Source organism: Meleagris gallopavo, chromosome 2, assembly GCF_905368555.1.
Source record: "Meleagris gallopavo chromosome 2, MGAL_WU_HG_1.1, whole genome shotgun sequence".
Lineage (NCBI taxonomy): Eukaryota > Metazoa > Chordata > Aves > Galliformes > Phasianidae > Meleagris > Meleagris gallopavo.
The window spans coordinates 46,958,632-46,975,568 of record NC_139405.1 but is presented as its reverse complement, the minus strand read 5'-3'; the positions used below and the strand labels follow the sequence as shown (position 1 = coordinate 46,975,568).

The window sequence follows — 16,937 nt, the reverse complement described above, 5'->3', positions numbered from 1 at the left end:
AAATGACATAAGGCTGCTTCCCTGCGGATGCTGAGATGACCCTTCAACCCTTTGTTCATCCTTAGGATTTAATTTTAAAAGGATATGAAATGCAAGTTTCCTTTCCCTGGTAATTTAAAAGAGGAGGGGGCGAGAAAAAGAATCTTTAAATCCTAAAAGTCAGCTCAGTATCAACGCCAGCCATATTAGTCATAAACACATGAAGGTTATACAAGCTAATTATTATTTTTTTTAAACAGAATTAAAAACAACAATTATATTTGCCCACTAGATGCTATCTCATAGGTGGTTGCTATTATGCTGTGGGCAGGCCTGACTTGAAAGTATAGAGAGAGATCACCAGATGTTCTGTCCCAATTTCTAAATTCTCCAAGTGCTTAGTAACTACCTTTTCTTTCTTCTTGGAATGCTGTTAGTGGCAAAGCTAGACCATAAGAAAACATAATGACCCATCCTCACAAGTCCTCCTAACTACCAGCAGGTTTCACTGCCTGGGAAGGATTAGGAAAAAAAAAAAAAGAAAAGAAAAGCAATTATGCTAGAGTTTTGATCTCTCTTAAATACCCAAGGCTGTTGAACAAGTGCACAGTAAGTAAACTAGAAATTATGTTTTTCCTCGTTCCCTCAATCTGCAAGTATCGTGCAATTTATTTTTATCATTTGTGTTCACAAAATCTTGACAAAATGACCAAGTATGATCACAGTGTTCTGCTAAAAACTGCCTAGTAACAGCTTGGCCATGAGACATAAAAACAGAGATCAGAAAAAATGCCAGCAGAATCAGAAGAGTAATTGCCCAAGGAGTTTTAATTCAAACCAGAAACTTCAATTTCAGTGACTCATATTTTAAATTACTTTCTGAGACTAGAAGGCAGCGGGCTATCTAAAAGAAGGTTTTTAACACATGGAAAAGTATCTTCCCTTCATGGCCTCTATAAAATAAGTATGGTAGTTCCCAGTTTCCAAGTTCAGAGAATACAAATCACACAAATGGCACTGAAATCCAACCAATTTGGCAAAGACTCAGAATCATCTCTGAGTCTTTCAAAAGCTGGTCATTTCACATTAATGGATACGTCCATTGGCATAACAGCTTGGGTTATTGTATGCCCTATCTCTAGATATATCTGATGCTTCACTCTGCTTGGTTTCCTCCCTCTGGCATGTCAATTACAGCCTAGAGACTTTTACTCCTGCTAACTCCAGTTGCTTTTAGGTCCACTAAGAAAGAAGCCATGCTGATATTTGTTCTAACATGAAATTTCATTTCTGCACATGAACTGTGCAGTTTCACAGCTTCTGTTAAATGCAACCAGGATTAAAAACAAAACAAACAAAAAAACCCAGCAGATAGGGCAGAGGTATTTAGAGCAACGGAATGGAGATCCCTCAAAGAAGTCAGTAGGAAGATGGTTCAAATCCTAGCAGAACAGTGGAGAGATGCAACAGAAATCTTGACTCAAAGAGTAAAAACAGCTTACAAAGATAATTTTAGAGCAAAGGTGCCAAGTCGTCCCATTAGGGAGCAAATACTGAGTCATGTTTGGTCCTCAGAGGTAAACACAGCTTTCGGTAAATTCAACATAAACAAAAACCATTATCAGAAGATTTAAGAGAGAAACTCAATATTCCTCTGAGATTTTACCAAAGTAAATGAGAGTTTCATGGCTTTTAAACTCTAGGTATCCTAGCCAAAGGCCTTAAGAGGAGACAGTCCAGGCTATAAATACCAATGAAGAAAATAACAAGACAGCTTTCACCTGGCTAGACAGCCAGTGCAGGAGAATTAAGATCCTTCCTTCCTTGCTCTTTGCACATTTCTGAAATAGCAGATCAGAGCAGAAAGCAAACATCAACCCCCTCTGTTTCCATCTAAATGGAGATGGGCTTTATTTATTTTTTTAAATACAAATAAGAAAATCTTTTTCCACCACAAAATATTTTAAATATCTCATAAAATGATATAGCATTCCTCTTTCCATTTAGGGAGAAGAATCTAACTGCTGCAGTTAGCAGGAAATTCCATTGACAATAAAATAAATAAATCAATCAATGGGCTCAAAAGTCTATGATTCAATTATATGGGTTACAAAGAGCTTGGGCTTGACAGCCAAATGTGTTCTTCTGTAAGATTTATTTGTGAACTTTCAATTAGAGAAATGAAGTGGAATAAATTACTCAGTGAAAATGAAGATATTTAGAAGGAAAAATTAATTAATTCAGCATGGCATGACACAAAGACCGTCTGGTGCCCATAAAACAAGAGAAGCTGCACTGCTAAGAAGTAAAAATAAGGCAGGAAAGCTGAGTCTCACTACTTATGGATCTGGCAAAAGCTGCACACACTGGGCTGAGAGTTAGCAAAGGCAGAGCTAGAACCGTTTGAAAGCAGCAAGAAGCTAGGACTTAGCCAGACTCTCAGCTAAGACACATCAATAAGGGGTAGGAAGGAATGAGAAACTCTGGTGATTCACAGTAATTGAGAAGTAAAATGAAGCAATTTTCCCTAAACAATCTAAAAAAGGAAAAGAAAAAAAAAAGGAGAAGAATCCAAAAGACCCCTTTCTGCACATTAAAAAAAAGAGAAATTATATAAAAATTCAGTTTCAGTCTACAACAACAGATCCTGAAGATTTAAAATCCCTGTTAAAGATTTTCTATACACAGAAGGTAGCATCTTGAGATCAAATGATAAATTTGCCATTAAGAAAATCACCAGGTAAATCAGGATACTTGAAATGAAAGACTTCAAATATTAAATGATATAGGGGAGCTATATTGTAAGGACAGGTACTTACATTACAATTGGAAGACCCATCAAATGTTGAGTAAGAACCATCAGGCCAGTCTGTAGCATCTACAGTACTTGATTGCCTGTGCTGGGACTCATACTCCTTCAGCTGAAATTTGAAAAGACAGGGAGCCCATTTTCCAGTGCGAAGCAGCTATCAATCTTCATTAAAATAGCAAGAGTTAATGTCCTTTCATTTTTCTCCCAATAACATTGTGGAACTGGAAAAATCAGAACCTTTGCATTGCCTGCCTTGCTTCTTTAAAATAAACTCATTTATTTCACAATCAGAAGTTTTAATGATGAGATTTATTTTTTAAAAGGAAGTAATCTGCAAATACTCAATCAGGATGAACTGCAATTGGCAAAACATAAATTATACATCCCCATGTCAGAAGCATAGTTTTAAATTGGACAGACTACATCACAATAGGCTATCAATTTCCTTCAAAAAGAAAGTGATTTACAGTGAAGACCAGGAGACATCTTTCATAATTTCACAACCAGGGAACTATTTATACCATTTTCCAATTGAAGTCTCAATACATATAACAAATCCTACCGGAGGAACTGATGATTTAAAAATAAAATTGCTGCTAGCAGCTCAGACCACTAGAGGGAAACAGTACCAGTACATACAGTGAATAGTAAAGATCAGGTGGGACACTCCTCCCACAGAGTTTTTAACAGCAGAGAGCCCAATATTACTCCTTGGTAATTTTAAAATTGTGGTGTTCCTTGGTTCTTTTTTGGTGATATGATTCCCAGCAAAGCAATATTTTCCTCAGACAATGGCATAACTTTATCTTCTATGATAACCTATTTCAAAGACATACGGTCATTGAAGAGAATTCACTTGAGCGACAATTTGCAATCCAACAAATGTTTTATGAACCTCAGCTGCCCATACAGAATACCCTGTGCTCAATCCGGGTATTTTGCACACGGGAATTAAATTAAGATGGGAGTAGAAGTTTTAGCATTGGACTTTGACTCTGGAATAATTAAAGTCTCAGCATGATTGCTGCAAAACCACAGTAATTTACAGTTAATTGTGTTTCATCAAAATTCAGATTTTGTAAAGATACACTTGTGCCAGTCACTATATTTTATCAAAAATTACATCTGTTTTTATTTTAATGTCAAATACCAAAAAAGGTTGACCATGTTTTCCTGAAGGCTAAAACAAAACACCTGCCTAAAACAAAAGCAGAATAAACATCAACCTCAAAAAGTTTTAATTGCTTGCTGAAAATGGAAGCATTCACTCAAACTTCACTTCAGCCATTTGAAGCAGTGAAATAACAAGAAATGTATGTATTCTGAAGAAAATAAGGCAAGCACAGCAAAATGTGAAGCATTCTTTTCAATATTTAAACAAATCTATGAGCATGCATCATAAATGTGGGCTAGTACAGGTGGCATTCAACTCCCTTAGCTTTAGACAGCTGCAATGAAAATGTCTGTACTTGAGCTTTTCCTTGACTGGCACCCTTTATTGCCAGTGGAAAGAAGTAAATGCTTTAGGACTTGATTCATTTGCCATACATTAGGCACCTATTTTTGGCAATGTTGAATCTCACTTTTCCCATTAACAAGGGAATTACTATCTAATTTATGCTACCTCGTGAGATAGTTTTTACCCTAGTACCTAGCTACCTAGTGAGGCAGTTTTTACCCACTTCTATGTTTTATAACAAACCAGAAACTCCAGTCTGGTGTATCTCACATCAATACATGTTTTTCAGGAAAAATAAAATGTGTACTTATCATACCCTAGCAAGTGCTTCCTCAATAGTGATCATCTTCTCTTTAACCATCATCATCAGCTGGATCCGCTCCTCATCACTCATCGTGATCTCACTGGCCACATACCCCACATCTTCCCCTGCAGAAAAAGGCATAGACATTTAAAAAAAAAAAAAAAAAAAAAAAAGCACGTGTAAGAGGTCACATAGAAAGTGGAGTCTATTGGAACTGGATTTCACAGTCTTCTGAAATCTGGTCACCACATGAATCTGGCTGGCCAGAAGAGACTCTCCCCAGAGTAGTCTCACGGTATGATTTGAGAGGACTGAATGATTTGTAAATAACAAAACAGGAAGTACATTAGGACTAGAAACCGAAGCCTACTTTGATGCTGAAATGAAGACAGCACGAAAAGAAGAAATAAAACATAACTGATATCACATAATTATTGACTCTGAAAAATGAAAAAAGAAAGTGCTAACAGCAGCAAAGTTCAGAACTCAGCCCTGAGGAACACTGCGATCAGCTAAAAGAGTGGATGGGAAGCTCTTCTAGGAATGATGTGCTGAGCTTTATCAGCTCTCTGCTGCAGATTAGTCACATCCCTCATACTGCAGACTGGCACCCCCCATCCAGTTATCTAACTGGCTATGAGCAGGCATAGAATGCTGGACATGTTTTGCCTCCAACCTCCAGGACCTCATCTTCGGGTTTAAGCTTCGCATGTCAGCACGGGCAGAATGTGCCTCGACAGCCAACAAGGGTCTACACTTCACTGAGTATAAATGTGACCTTTTCAACCTCATAGGCAGGTTCATATCATTTTTCACAATCCATTTGAACACAGTCAGAAATGTAGGGAAGCATCTGTTTGCAGCAGAAGGATATAACAGATACACATGGGTAAACAGAAATTTTATTTATGAAGAAAAATACTTAAAGCAATGCACAGCTGCATCTTTTGAGAACTAGAGAAAGAGATCTGACAGTTTAAGTGGAATCAATCCTACATTTTCACTATTCACCAGATGCACTTTTACTACTCCTTCTTGTAGTGTCTTTTCCTGAAATGAGAGTCTGGATTAGAGCCTAAAGCAAACAGGTCAACAAGTGCCAAAAAAAAAGCTTTTCTTTCATAAAGTCAGAAGAGAAAGCATCTCGTTCATTTTTATGCTATTCATAACTATCCATTAATTGCATCATTTTGTGTATGTACCATCACTGACAATCAGGACTGAAGGTGTTCCAACTTCCAGATCCACAAATCTGTGACTCTTACATTGCTGCAAAGGAGATTTAACCTTTAGCGAGGTTGGATAATTGCATTCTATACGGATTGGTCCAAAAATCCTTTAAAAAGGTTTACCTTTTGAAGTCTGCCTCATCAATCCTTTCTGGTTCTTTCGGAAGTTCTGCCAAAAAAACTTATTTTTCTTTTTCCAGTCTGCTTTCCCTAAAAGGAAATTAGGGAGGGGGAAAGAAGGGAGGGGAAGAAGAATTTCAGAAAGAAACATTAGTTAGTAAACATTAAAGAAGTTTTCAAATTATATTTTCTAAGTCAAAAACAAGGACAAAAAAATTCAAATCCATAACTAGCTGATGTAGCCATTTCAGAGGAATGTACATATTCTCCTACAATTGCCAATGCTACAGATGACTGAGATAAGCCACTAACATACGTATTTCAAATTACAAACAGAAAATATTTTACATTCATTTCGATATCTGTTATAGTCTCCAGTCTGTTGATAATGTCAAGTTTGGAAGTGTTTTTGAAGCATTTTGTTGGTTTATTCGCTTCAGCTGAACCCCAGTTATGCAGCCTAAGCCATAAGACAGATAATGAATTCTCTAATATGTGTTTGCATATCTATATAGAAAATAAACACTTCACATATATAAAAACACACATGCACGTACTGCTACTCGGGATGAGAAATTTCTTGAGACCATCAGATACAACTGATTCTTGCTCCCTCCATGCCTTGATTGTACAAGGCTGGGAATACATGTCCGTTATTATCAGATCTGCATATTGCTCGATGACCCAGAAGTGAATTATTTATTCTAGAAAGAAGATTTGGAACAAGGGAGGGCATATAGCTGTGTTCTGCTGAATCAATCAGGGCACATGCTATGAAGTTCATGCCATCTGCAAGAAAACATACTGTGCCTGATCTGGCAGAAATGCTACTGATACAGAACTACTTCATCCCTCTGCTGTTTTTGAAAAATTCAGATGAACACTTTATTTTGTGCCATTGAATTTCAGCATATGACTGTGGTATTTTGGATCCTGTTCTTGAAGCTCCAGAGTTGAGCTTATTGAAACTCTGAGGCACAGCTTTATTTCAGACTGCGAGGATATTACCCTGGAAAAAAAATTAAAAAGAAGCAACTCCTCTGCTCTAATTTTCCTAACAAATAAAATAATTATTTTATTTATTTTATTTTAAACCTATGTAGAGTTTTATCAGCTCAGCTGATATGTCTACATAGCAATTTGAACTAATTATAGTAACTTAGAAAAAAAGTGAAATAACAGAAAACAAATTGTTATTTAAGAATGCAAAATATTTCAGAAACAAAGAATAAGACTCCAGCATGACATGCACAAAAGTAACAAAAAAACCAGTTATTTACTGGTGGTGGTAGTAACTTTTGAAATACAAACAGATAGGCTAGTAGTGAGCTAATATTAAAGACTCTGAAAGCAATATAATGAACCAAAGAGCTGTATAGTTATCAAAGACTATGCTAGCTGAGCAGTGTCCGAAATCACAGAGACCTTCAGAATCCCACTTTTAAAGCTCCTTAGACTTGCCCTCCCCCCCATCCTAAATGCTGCTGACTTTGGCTGGCATTGTGTTTACTCAGCTCTTCACATCTTCACGCAAGCAAAACTGAAAACCTGCTTAAGAATTCAATTGAAGTATCAGATAAAATGAAATATACTGACCTACAGAGCCTTCCTCCGAACTTGATTTATGAATGGACAGCCTAGAACACAAAAGAGAAATGGACTTATTGATGCAGACCTCTCACATTTCATGGGAGCTGTCTGATTACAGTAAATTATAGTTTCCAAACAATACATCATGGGCTATTTTCTCTTCCCCTTTCTTCCAAATGCAGCAAGTTGGCGACAAAAACTAAACTCACTGCTCTGACCACAGTAACCGAGTTCCCCTTTGAAAGCTCAGAAACAAACCTTTCATGATCAGAACAGAGAAACACAATATTGATAGAAAACTACAGTTAAGCCAAAAGCATCTAGGAATCCCTCAAGAAAATTATTTTTGTATACTTCCATGCCTTACATTTCATTGATTTCCTTAAAACTGTGGCACTGGGATGCTCTGTTTGTTTAGGTTTATAACAGTTTTTGGCTTGTCTTTCAATTTAATGTGAGGAGGACAACAGTAGCAACTTAACTGGGTTACGAAAAATTCGTCCTATCAAGTGTGCTTTTCCACCAATTTACATTCCCCTACTCAAAAGCTAGTTAGAGAAACTTGTTTTAACAGAATATAGGCTTTACAAAAAACCTGGTAAAATAGTATATCGGTCTTTTGTTCTCACTCTTCATGCTCATTGACCCAGTTTTCCATATTGCATTCCAACTCAATACCAATGGTTCACTGTGGGTTCTCTGATGAGACATCACTCCCTCTTCAGGCTTTTGTGTTTGTTTTTTTTTGTTTTTGTTTTGTTTTGTCTATGTAAATGGAGCTAATAGAAATTACTAAATCTCGTGAAATTCTTTGAAGCCTTCCTATGGGGATCACTATCCAAGCTGAGCCAAGCCAGTGAAATGACTCTTGCCAGCTTCAATGACTTTGCTTGAGGCTCCAATTGCAAAGCATTACGGCACTGTTTTTGCCAAGAGCTCTGGCCCCATGAGACAAGCCAATGCCCTATTGTGCCATGCCTGTATTTTGTCCATGTAAAATAAAAACACATACATCCCAGCATACCAAGAACACCTCAAGCCAAATCACTCAGTAAGTGAGGCCATGTAATGCATACATGTCACACGCCAGTTGCTGTCTATTGTTTGACAGCATTCTCCTTGCTTTCTCCCAGACTCCCAGAAGAGGGCAATGAAGAGTTTTTGATAAACTGAATAAATCTCTTGAAGGAAAATTTCAGTTTAAACCAGTTGAGAGTTTAAAAGATGTAGGCAATTACTGGCCAACATTTTGTAAGCATGATAAACACACTCATCAATTTGAAAAGACATCATTAGAGGTGAAATGAGACAGTATGAAGTTTAAGTTTGACTTAGAAATTCATCTGGGCAAAGAGGGTTTGGCACAGCAAAGCTCTGAAATTTAACCTCTTTCAGCCTTGGACTAATTACAAGTTTAATCCAGCACAAAATGCAAATCAGTTGAAACAGCCAAACTTCAGATTTGGAGTGTATCAAGTAGAAGGGGACATTTAGTGTCTTGCTACTCCTGAAGGGGAAAGTTAACGATACAGGTGTATACCATCCCATACTTTCTAGGAAAATATTAATTGTCAAAATTTACAGACTTCCCACAGGGCCAAAATTACGTTATGAAATTTAAAGGCAAAGGCAAAGTTGCTATTGATAAATTTCTAAATAAAGGAAAACCGGATTAAAAGTATGTAGACTTTTTATAAGGGTACGACAAAGTAAAAAGAAAGTCAACTATTGGAAATGACAGAATTAATTCAGCGCACATTTTGTACATGAGCACAGATTTCACCCTTCAAGTAAACAGCTACATTATTTATCATAAATGAATTTGGTATCCACAAATTGCACCAAATCACCATCCCCGGAAAATGAATTTTCTTTGCTGTCAGAACTTAGCCTCCCTAGTGATATCAGTCTCAAACCACAGAGGCAGTATCTTCCGCTCTTCAGTCTCTAAATCCATTTTATTTCTTTTCTTCTCTTCCACAGTTGCCAACAAGAGTGCTAATAAGCAGCAGGTGTAGTAGCAATGTTTGTGATGCAAACAACTGGTCCCTGGAAATCAGCCCAATGCCACGAACTTGTTCCATGCAGGCTTCAAAAGAAGGGGGACAGCAATAGGAGCAAACTCGTGATGCTCCTGAGCTAGAGAGAGTGAGGTGATGAGCAGGATCCATAGCAAGCAGTCTACCTTCTCTTTTACAGTTGATTTAGGTTGTATACTGCATTTCAAGAGAGGACACAAGTTATCATTTCATGCATTCCTTAAGGAGGAAATATTCCATGTCTGAGCTGACCTTGAAAATGCTAACAGCTAGTCTTACGGGATGGAAACGCCAACAAAATCTACTACATGGGGCCTGACAAAGCATTTGCTTTTTACTTCTATCAGACAACTCTGACGCTTAAGAATCTCAGTGAAATCAATCGAGTGCTTTACTTCCTAGATGCCTCGTGAAAAATTCCATAGTGCTTCTGAGTTGCTTTATGTTTGATTTGTCAATTAAACTCCCTTACTCTGTTAAATCCGCAGCTCCTCTGTGAACGTGCGCCGAAAGTGATTTGTATTCTTCCATTCATAGACTGATAACTTGTGCTGAAAGTTAATGATGCAGTGACACTTGGCAGAAGTTTCAGCACTGCATGACTGAAAGGGAGCCAAATGCCATTACTCCACCGTGGAGGCCTTCATTTTTGTTGTGGTCTGATATACAACTTCATTAGCAAGCTTTCACATGAAATGTACTCTGTCACAGCATATAGCAGGAGAATGTATGGGCAACATTCAGACAGAAAGGAAGACAAAAGATTTACGACCAGAGGGTAGGAATACTTTTGTATCTGTCCAGAATCTCTGGAAATGAGCTTCAGAATGGGTCAAAAATATAATCCATTAATCTCACAAATTCAAAACTATCTTTTAGGCCTTTATTTAGGGCCTCTTGTAGCCACACTGCTGAAACAAACAAAAAAAAGCAGCACAATCGAGTATCTAAAAATTGAACTGCTTTGGGGAATAAGATACTACTGCACTACTGTCTCACAGAGATGATGGATTTCCATGGAGTTGAGTAAATTACCACAGAACACTCTCAAAATCTGGCAGCATAAGCAGCAGTGGATAACCTGGGCTCAGAAACCAGATGATTAGAAAGACTGGCTTAGCAGAAATGAATTGGAATTCAATGCCAAAACATGTAAATATGTGAAAAAGACTCAGAAAAGCCAGTATTTCAAATGCTGGAGGTTTGCCAACTGCAAATGACAGAGTACCTGGAAATACCAGCTGAAGAAGATGACAAGAATAAAACCCTATACTTTAATCCTAAAAGGCAGAAGGATGGGAAATTCCAATGGCAATATGACTAATGAACGTGCATAGGAATAGCCTGTATGACTGTAGTTACTCATGTTCAGAAAAACAAATACAAATCAGAAGAGTTAAAGAGAAAAGCTCTTAGAATAGTCAGGGAGCTGAACACTTTGTCTTACCAGAGAAGGCTAGAAAAATTTTGCCTGTTCAGTAAAATCAAAAGCTGCAAGATTAATTTATCGCTTATTAATAAAACAGGCACAGGAACAAGCAGACATAAGCTGGAAAGAAATGAAGAGTTAGCATTTCCTAACTATTGGGACAAATTTCCAACAGTAGGTAGAGAATGGGAGGGAAGCTGTAAAAACTAACTGCTTTTAAGAGGTTCCTGAAAGATGCAAACCAGACCAGATGTCTCTGATCAGGATGAGCTGGACATGAGGACTGCCTCTGGAGGGCACCTCTAGTTCCTTTTTTCCAGTCTGAGGGATCACTGCTTTTGTACGAACAACGGCAAAGCTGCCAGGCACACAAAATGGTCTTTGATTTCATCTTTCCATTAACGTGTTGCAGCTGAGATGACCTTGCTATACTAAAGCAATCTCTCCCTCTGAAATCTTGGAGGTGTGCTCCAAACACTGGAAGAACACAAGGAAGAACTATGCAACTCTGTCGCAAGCTCACTGTGACTGTATCTGACTATAGAGGAAGCTTTTAATTAGGCTGTGTTCAGCTACCAGGCTACACCTTTCTCCGAGAACTCTGGGCTGATTCTGACCCAGCCAGAGAAACCCTACAGCTTACCTCGCATGCAGAGTGGCTGATTACACAAGAAGCAGTCACACACGCCTCGAGATGTGATATGCTGGTACACCACAGAACGGGAAAAAGAAACCAATGACACCACGTGCTGCCTTTACAAATGCACCCGAGGAGTTCTGAAAGCTCATCATTCTCCAAGCAGAATAAACACTGGGACTGAGAATGACAGAACTGTGGATGGGTTTTTGTTTCACCACTAAGTATGTTCGATGCAGATGTGCTTTAACACGTGGCCACATCTCATTTTTGGCACATAAAATCCACAGGTGCACAGCACCATCTGACAATGAAACCACTACTGTTACCAACTTCAATAAACTGATAGCAGCCCCCTTCTTTATTCCCAATGACAATTTATAGACCGTTGAAGAAAATGCTTCAGTTGAGATTTTTAATCTATTAATATTCATCTTCATAGCAGTGAACAGACTGATGCAAAAGCCCGCACTGGCTCTACCACAATGCCATTTGGTTATCTATGTGCACTGGAAATGGCCCAGTCACATCATTACTATGAAAACCGGACAGGCTTGTAACTGCTCCTGACTGAATACAAGATAATTTATCTAACCAGAGCTGGTAGAGAGAAGAAAATGGGCCTTTGGTATTTTTATCAAATTTGCATGAACCTGAAGAGAAAGCAGGCCTATAAGGTACTGACCTTGCTGGCACCAGTGTGAGAAAGAGACAGAAAGCAAAGATGTGTGATTCAATTATCTTCTCATCAGGTTTCCATAGCAATGGCTCTTAAAGCAGGTCAAAACTTTCTCAGTGGAAACAGTGTGCACATTTCCCACTCCAGCCATGGCGGTGCCTTTGGGCTGGCCACGGACTCTCATCATGCAGGCCAGAGCAGGGCTGCATATTGTATGGATGTCTTTATTCCAATTTATTTAAAACCCATGGAGTTGGGGCAGGCCACTGCCAGCTGAAAGCTCCTCCATAGTGAAGAGCAGGTGCAAGGTAGCAAATACAGTGCACCTCCCCAGCCTGTACACATTGCTCTCTGCTTGCCCCACTGGCTATCTGTGCAAGGTTGACTTTCTCTCTCTTTCTTTCTAGCACCAAACTACCGAGATTGAAACCCCACAGAGGCTCGGAGGCACACTGGTTTTCCCCTTCATGTGTCCCAGGCGGTGCTTGGCTGGCCTCTGGCTCCCATTGTGAGGATTATTGTGGGAGTTTCCTGCCCTACTTCTCCAGAGGAGGCTGTTTAAAGGCGTCATGAATAATCTGGCTTTGACTAAATCAGGCCTCAAACAAGTGAAAACAGGGCCATACACATTCACTGCTTCTTTTTGATTCCTGCAAGCACAGGGCTTAAAGGAACACAACTTAAATGCAAATCTCTTGAGTATGGAGAGACTTTACTTTTTCCTCCTTTTTTCTTCCAATATACAATATTTAACCAACGAAAAATGAACAATTCATTCTGTTAGCATTTAAGTGTGGCCACTGGCATCCTCACTTGGTGGTTTTGTTTGTTTTCTGCTTTGTTCTGCTTAGTTAATGCCCACCCCCTGTCTCACATCCTCTGGCAGAGCAGCACTCCTGTTTCTTAGCAGAGGAGCTCACAAATTTCTGCTGAAGTTAACTTGGCACCCTGACAAGTTGCCAGAATCAAATATGACAGCATTTAAGCCACTCCATCAGTGGCGGCTGGAGTGATGATTTAATAACCTCTTACATTCACAGCGTGACCTGTAGTTTAGAGGCTACAGGGGAAGAGGATTAGGAAATCTAGCATTAAAAGCTACTGGCAAAGGCCAGCAGATTAGGGCATTGAAGAGGGCACAATTTAGGCTTGCATGAACTCTTCTGTTGCAAAATGAAAGCCATTTTTATTGACAACTGTTTTCATTGGAAACCACCACCAAAAACACGGTGACACTAGACTGCAGGCTCTCTCCCAGCCTGAGGCTGATGTGAAGTTCAAGTGTACACAGCATGATAGTGACTGATTTTACTATGGCAAATCCATTGCAGAAAATCCTTAAGAGCAGATCCAGTCCACAGTTTCTCCTACAGAGCTGAGAGAATGCAGGCAACCACTTCTGTTGTGGCTTCACTGGCTGCCTGCTAACAATCTCAGAGAAAGCCCCAACTACTGAGCAGCTTGCAACTCCTCCTCTGACATCCACAACAAGCAATCAGGGAGCTGGCTAAGATGCATGAACTCAGTGTGCAAGGAACTTGGTTTAAGATGCTTGTCCTGCACACACGGATACTCACACTGATGATTACATGATAAAGATACACTGGTGAGCAGCTGAAACTGGGAGCTGAGAACAGTTGCCAGAGGTGCAGCAGCTCCCCAGTGCTGGAATGCAAAGCCCCTGAGCAATGCCAACCATGCAGCCTGTGCCATATGCATGAACTGCTCCCCAGCATCTTTCATGTGGCGATTCTTGAAATTTGTGATAATTTCCCTGCTCCAGCATAGTCTGGAATTTTGGTCTTGAAGATCGTTGGGTACAGAACACATAAACTGTAGTGAGCTGAGTGAATCAGGGCACTTAACACAAAGTATGACCATTTACTTGGTCAGTAGCATGCTTAACTGCTATAATTCAAGAAAAGAACAAGCGATTCATGCAGAAGGTGGCAATTCCTAACACCCAATGGCATCCAAAGGTGGTAGGAATGCCTGTGAAATGCCACAGGTACAGCCACAGGTGTTACCCCCTATGCACTGTTTTCTGTTTTTCTCTAGCAGCCGCAAATTAAAACAAAATAAATAAATCAGTACACAGGAGTGACTGTGCCTCATCCTATCTGTATGCAGTACTCTTGGGTTTCTCACTTACTTCCCTCTTTTTTGGCAGTTCTCTGATACACCACAATTGAAACTTGTTCTAAGGGCCACTGGAGTAACCACTGCGAGCAAACAGATCTATTTCCCAAGAGAGAAAATACACAACTTCCCCTCTGCAACATCCCCAGTTCTTCTGAAAACAGGATGAGAGTCAGGATGCAGAAGCTTAAGTTCAGGGGACTGAGTTTAACCTGGATTTCCTGGCAAACATGCAGAGCTCATCAGTCTGTCATGTAGGCTCAAATGCTTAAAAATGGGAACAGGCTAAAAGTTGGATTACATTGTTTTAAATGCTTTGTTTACAATTATGAGAAAACCCTGCTCAGTCTCCTGCCTGAGTAAACATCCTTGGGGTGTTGCCATCACTTTGAAATAATAGGGATTGTATATACAATATATCCCCAAATCAACATGCTCTGGGGACAAAGAAAGGATAGTAACTACTAAGAGCACATTTACTGCCTATTTGTTACAGCTATTATTCTTCTAGCAAATCAGAAGTCAGTGTGTCTACACAGAAATGCTTGCAATTCTGGGGAGATTTGTTTAAAATGAAAAATGTCATGGTTAGAGGTACTGCTGCCACTTTGTTGGAGGCTGACTGAGAATCTGCTAAGTTACACTAGCGCAACTGAAAGTATCCCTGAAGTTTAAAAAGAGAATTTTGGAAAGGGCAGAAAGAAATGAAAGTAATTATTACAAGAAAAAAGCTACAAACACATCCTTTCACGCTTTGCTGAGTATTATAGGACTAGGAAGCCCTGCCCATTTCAATGTACAGAAGTAACTCCAGTATGGCCAAAAAATGTTCAGCAATTGCAGGCTGAAGCTTGAACTAACACAATTTTCTATTCTGTTTTTAATGATAGCTTTCCAGGCTACATCAGTACCTTTGGTGTTATTCTCCACACATCTTCACACAAATCTCATAGGCCTTTGCTACAGTGAAGCTTTTTCTCTCCTTGTCAGAATCAATCAAATGAAAAGCATCTTTGCTAGGGCATTCATAACGCATAGAGGAGGTTCACATGTGCACTTTTTTTTTTTTTTTTTTAGCTTTATCTAATTAAAAGCAAAGTGCTGCCAGTGACAGAGGAAGGTGGCATCACCCCAAGTAACTTCTGGAGGAACAACCTCTTGAAATGACAAGCAGCTCTGACTCCAGGCTATTTAACTCCTTTTTTGCCTCCCTCCAGGCACAATGGCTGTTCTTCTATGTTACAGCAAATTACCCACTAGACAGATACTTGTTTGGCAACTTGATAGACTAAGGGAACCAAACTATTTTCACACTGGCTTTGAACAGATATTAATAATAACAACCTGGGCGGCAGAGTTCCTAAGATTCAAGGTAAGACTGAGCATACGCTACTTGTCCACATAAACAGGATTTTTTCCTACCACAGGGCATCAAGGCTAATCTGTTTTCACTGTGGTGTATAGTAGAGACGGTCAGACTTTTTTTTCCCCAATCAGATATCACAAAAAAGGAAACCAAACCAAAGGTTAAAGCAAACATAGCTTATTCCAGACTCCCTCAAAGCCTCTTTCTGTCTGGAATGTCTCAACTCTGTAAAATTAAACAACCATCCAGGTGTGTTATTTTAAAACATTATATTCTAGAAGAGTTAAGCTGCAGGGTGTGCAAACAGAAACTTTGGGTGAGGGAGTTACCAGTAAGTCCTGCAATTTACTGGGCCACTTGCTCATCCCCATTACAACTCGGGTTTTTTTTCTTTTTCTTCACTTTCTGAAGCAACCTGCTCAAGATACCACACAAACAACTCCCCTGAGCTCATTCTATGAAAAAGTTTGTATTTTTAATAGGAGGATATATAAGTTTCTGTTGGCCAAGCTTTTACTTGGGCTTCATAATAGTATTCATAACAATAAATTTTCCAGCACCTAAAAAAAAAAGGAAAAATCTTTCCACACCTCCTAAGCTGTTTCAGAATTTTAGAAATCAATGTACATCTGCACTGAGTTTCATGTTTGGAAAATTAGACTCTTCCAACAACAGAAGAAGCTTTGTAAAAAGTTCACCCCAGATCTATCACACAGCAGAGGTGACCACAGAAGTACTGTCCCCAAAAGGGACATGTTTTCCTGTTTCTTGCAGCTTGCCCACACAGAAAAATTTAGTCAAAAGCCACAAATTAAACAATAAACTTGAAAAAGCCTCTAGAGCTGACACGTCCTCCCCCCAAAAAGCTTCCAACTCAGAATCTTAGTATTATCTGATGGACTTGAAATATTCGTTTTTCTGCAGATCAATCTTATAAACTCTCCTTCTAATTAAGAGGGATGAATTGACTCTGAGGTAGAGAAATGAAACTAGCATTGATAGGGCTGGTTGTCATGAATAAGCATAAGCCTGTACTATTTCTGTTTTGATTATTTTCTATGGCATCAAGTAGATACTCATTATTTTAAACTCTGTCCACATACCGATGGCTTGTTTCCTACTGTGAAAATTTCTGACACAATCTCCTTGTGCCAA

The 16,937-nt window shown here is 39.1% G+C and overlaps 1 protein-coding gene across 4 annotated transcripts in view; it reads right to left on the bottom strand.

Moving 5' to 3' along the window:
- Positions 1-16,937, bottom strand: part of SASH1 (SAM and SH3 domain containing 1) — a 516,773-nt gene that overhangs the window by 45,866 nt on the left and 453,970 nt on the right. For 2 of the 4 annotated variants that reach the window (XM_085216998.1, XM_085216999.1), the window contains exons 5-8: positions 7,500-7,540; positions 5,907-5,993; positions 4,567-4,679; positions 2,799-2,900 (exon numbers count right to left, since the gene is read on the bottom strand). In XM_085216998.1, the coding sequence (XP_085073124.1) occupies positions 2,799-2,900; positions 4,567-4,679; positions 5,907-5,993; positions 7,500-7,540 (343 nt within the window). The remainder of the gene's footprint in view (positions 1-2,798; positions 2,901-4,566; positions 4,680-5,906; positions 5,994-7,499; positions 7,541-16,937) is intronic. The other 2 variants (XM_085216996.1, XM_085216997.1) reach the window with 2 other exon arrangements.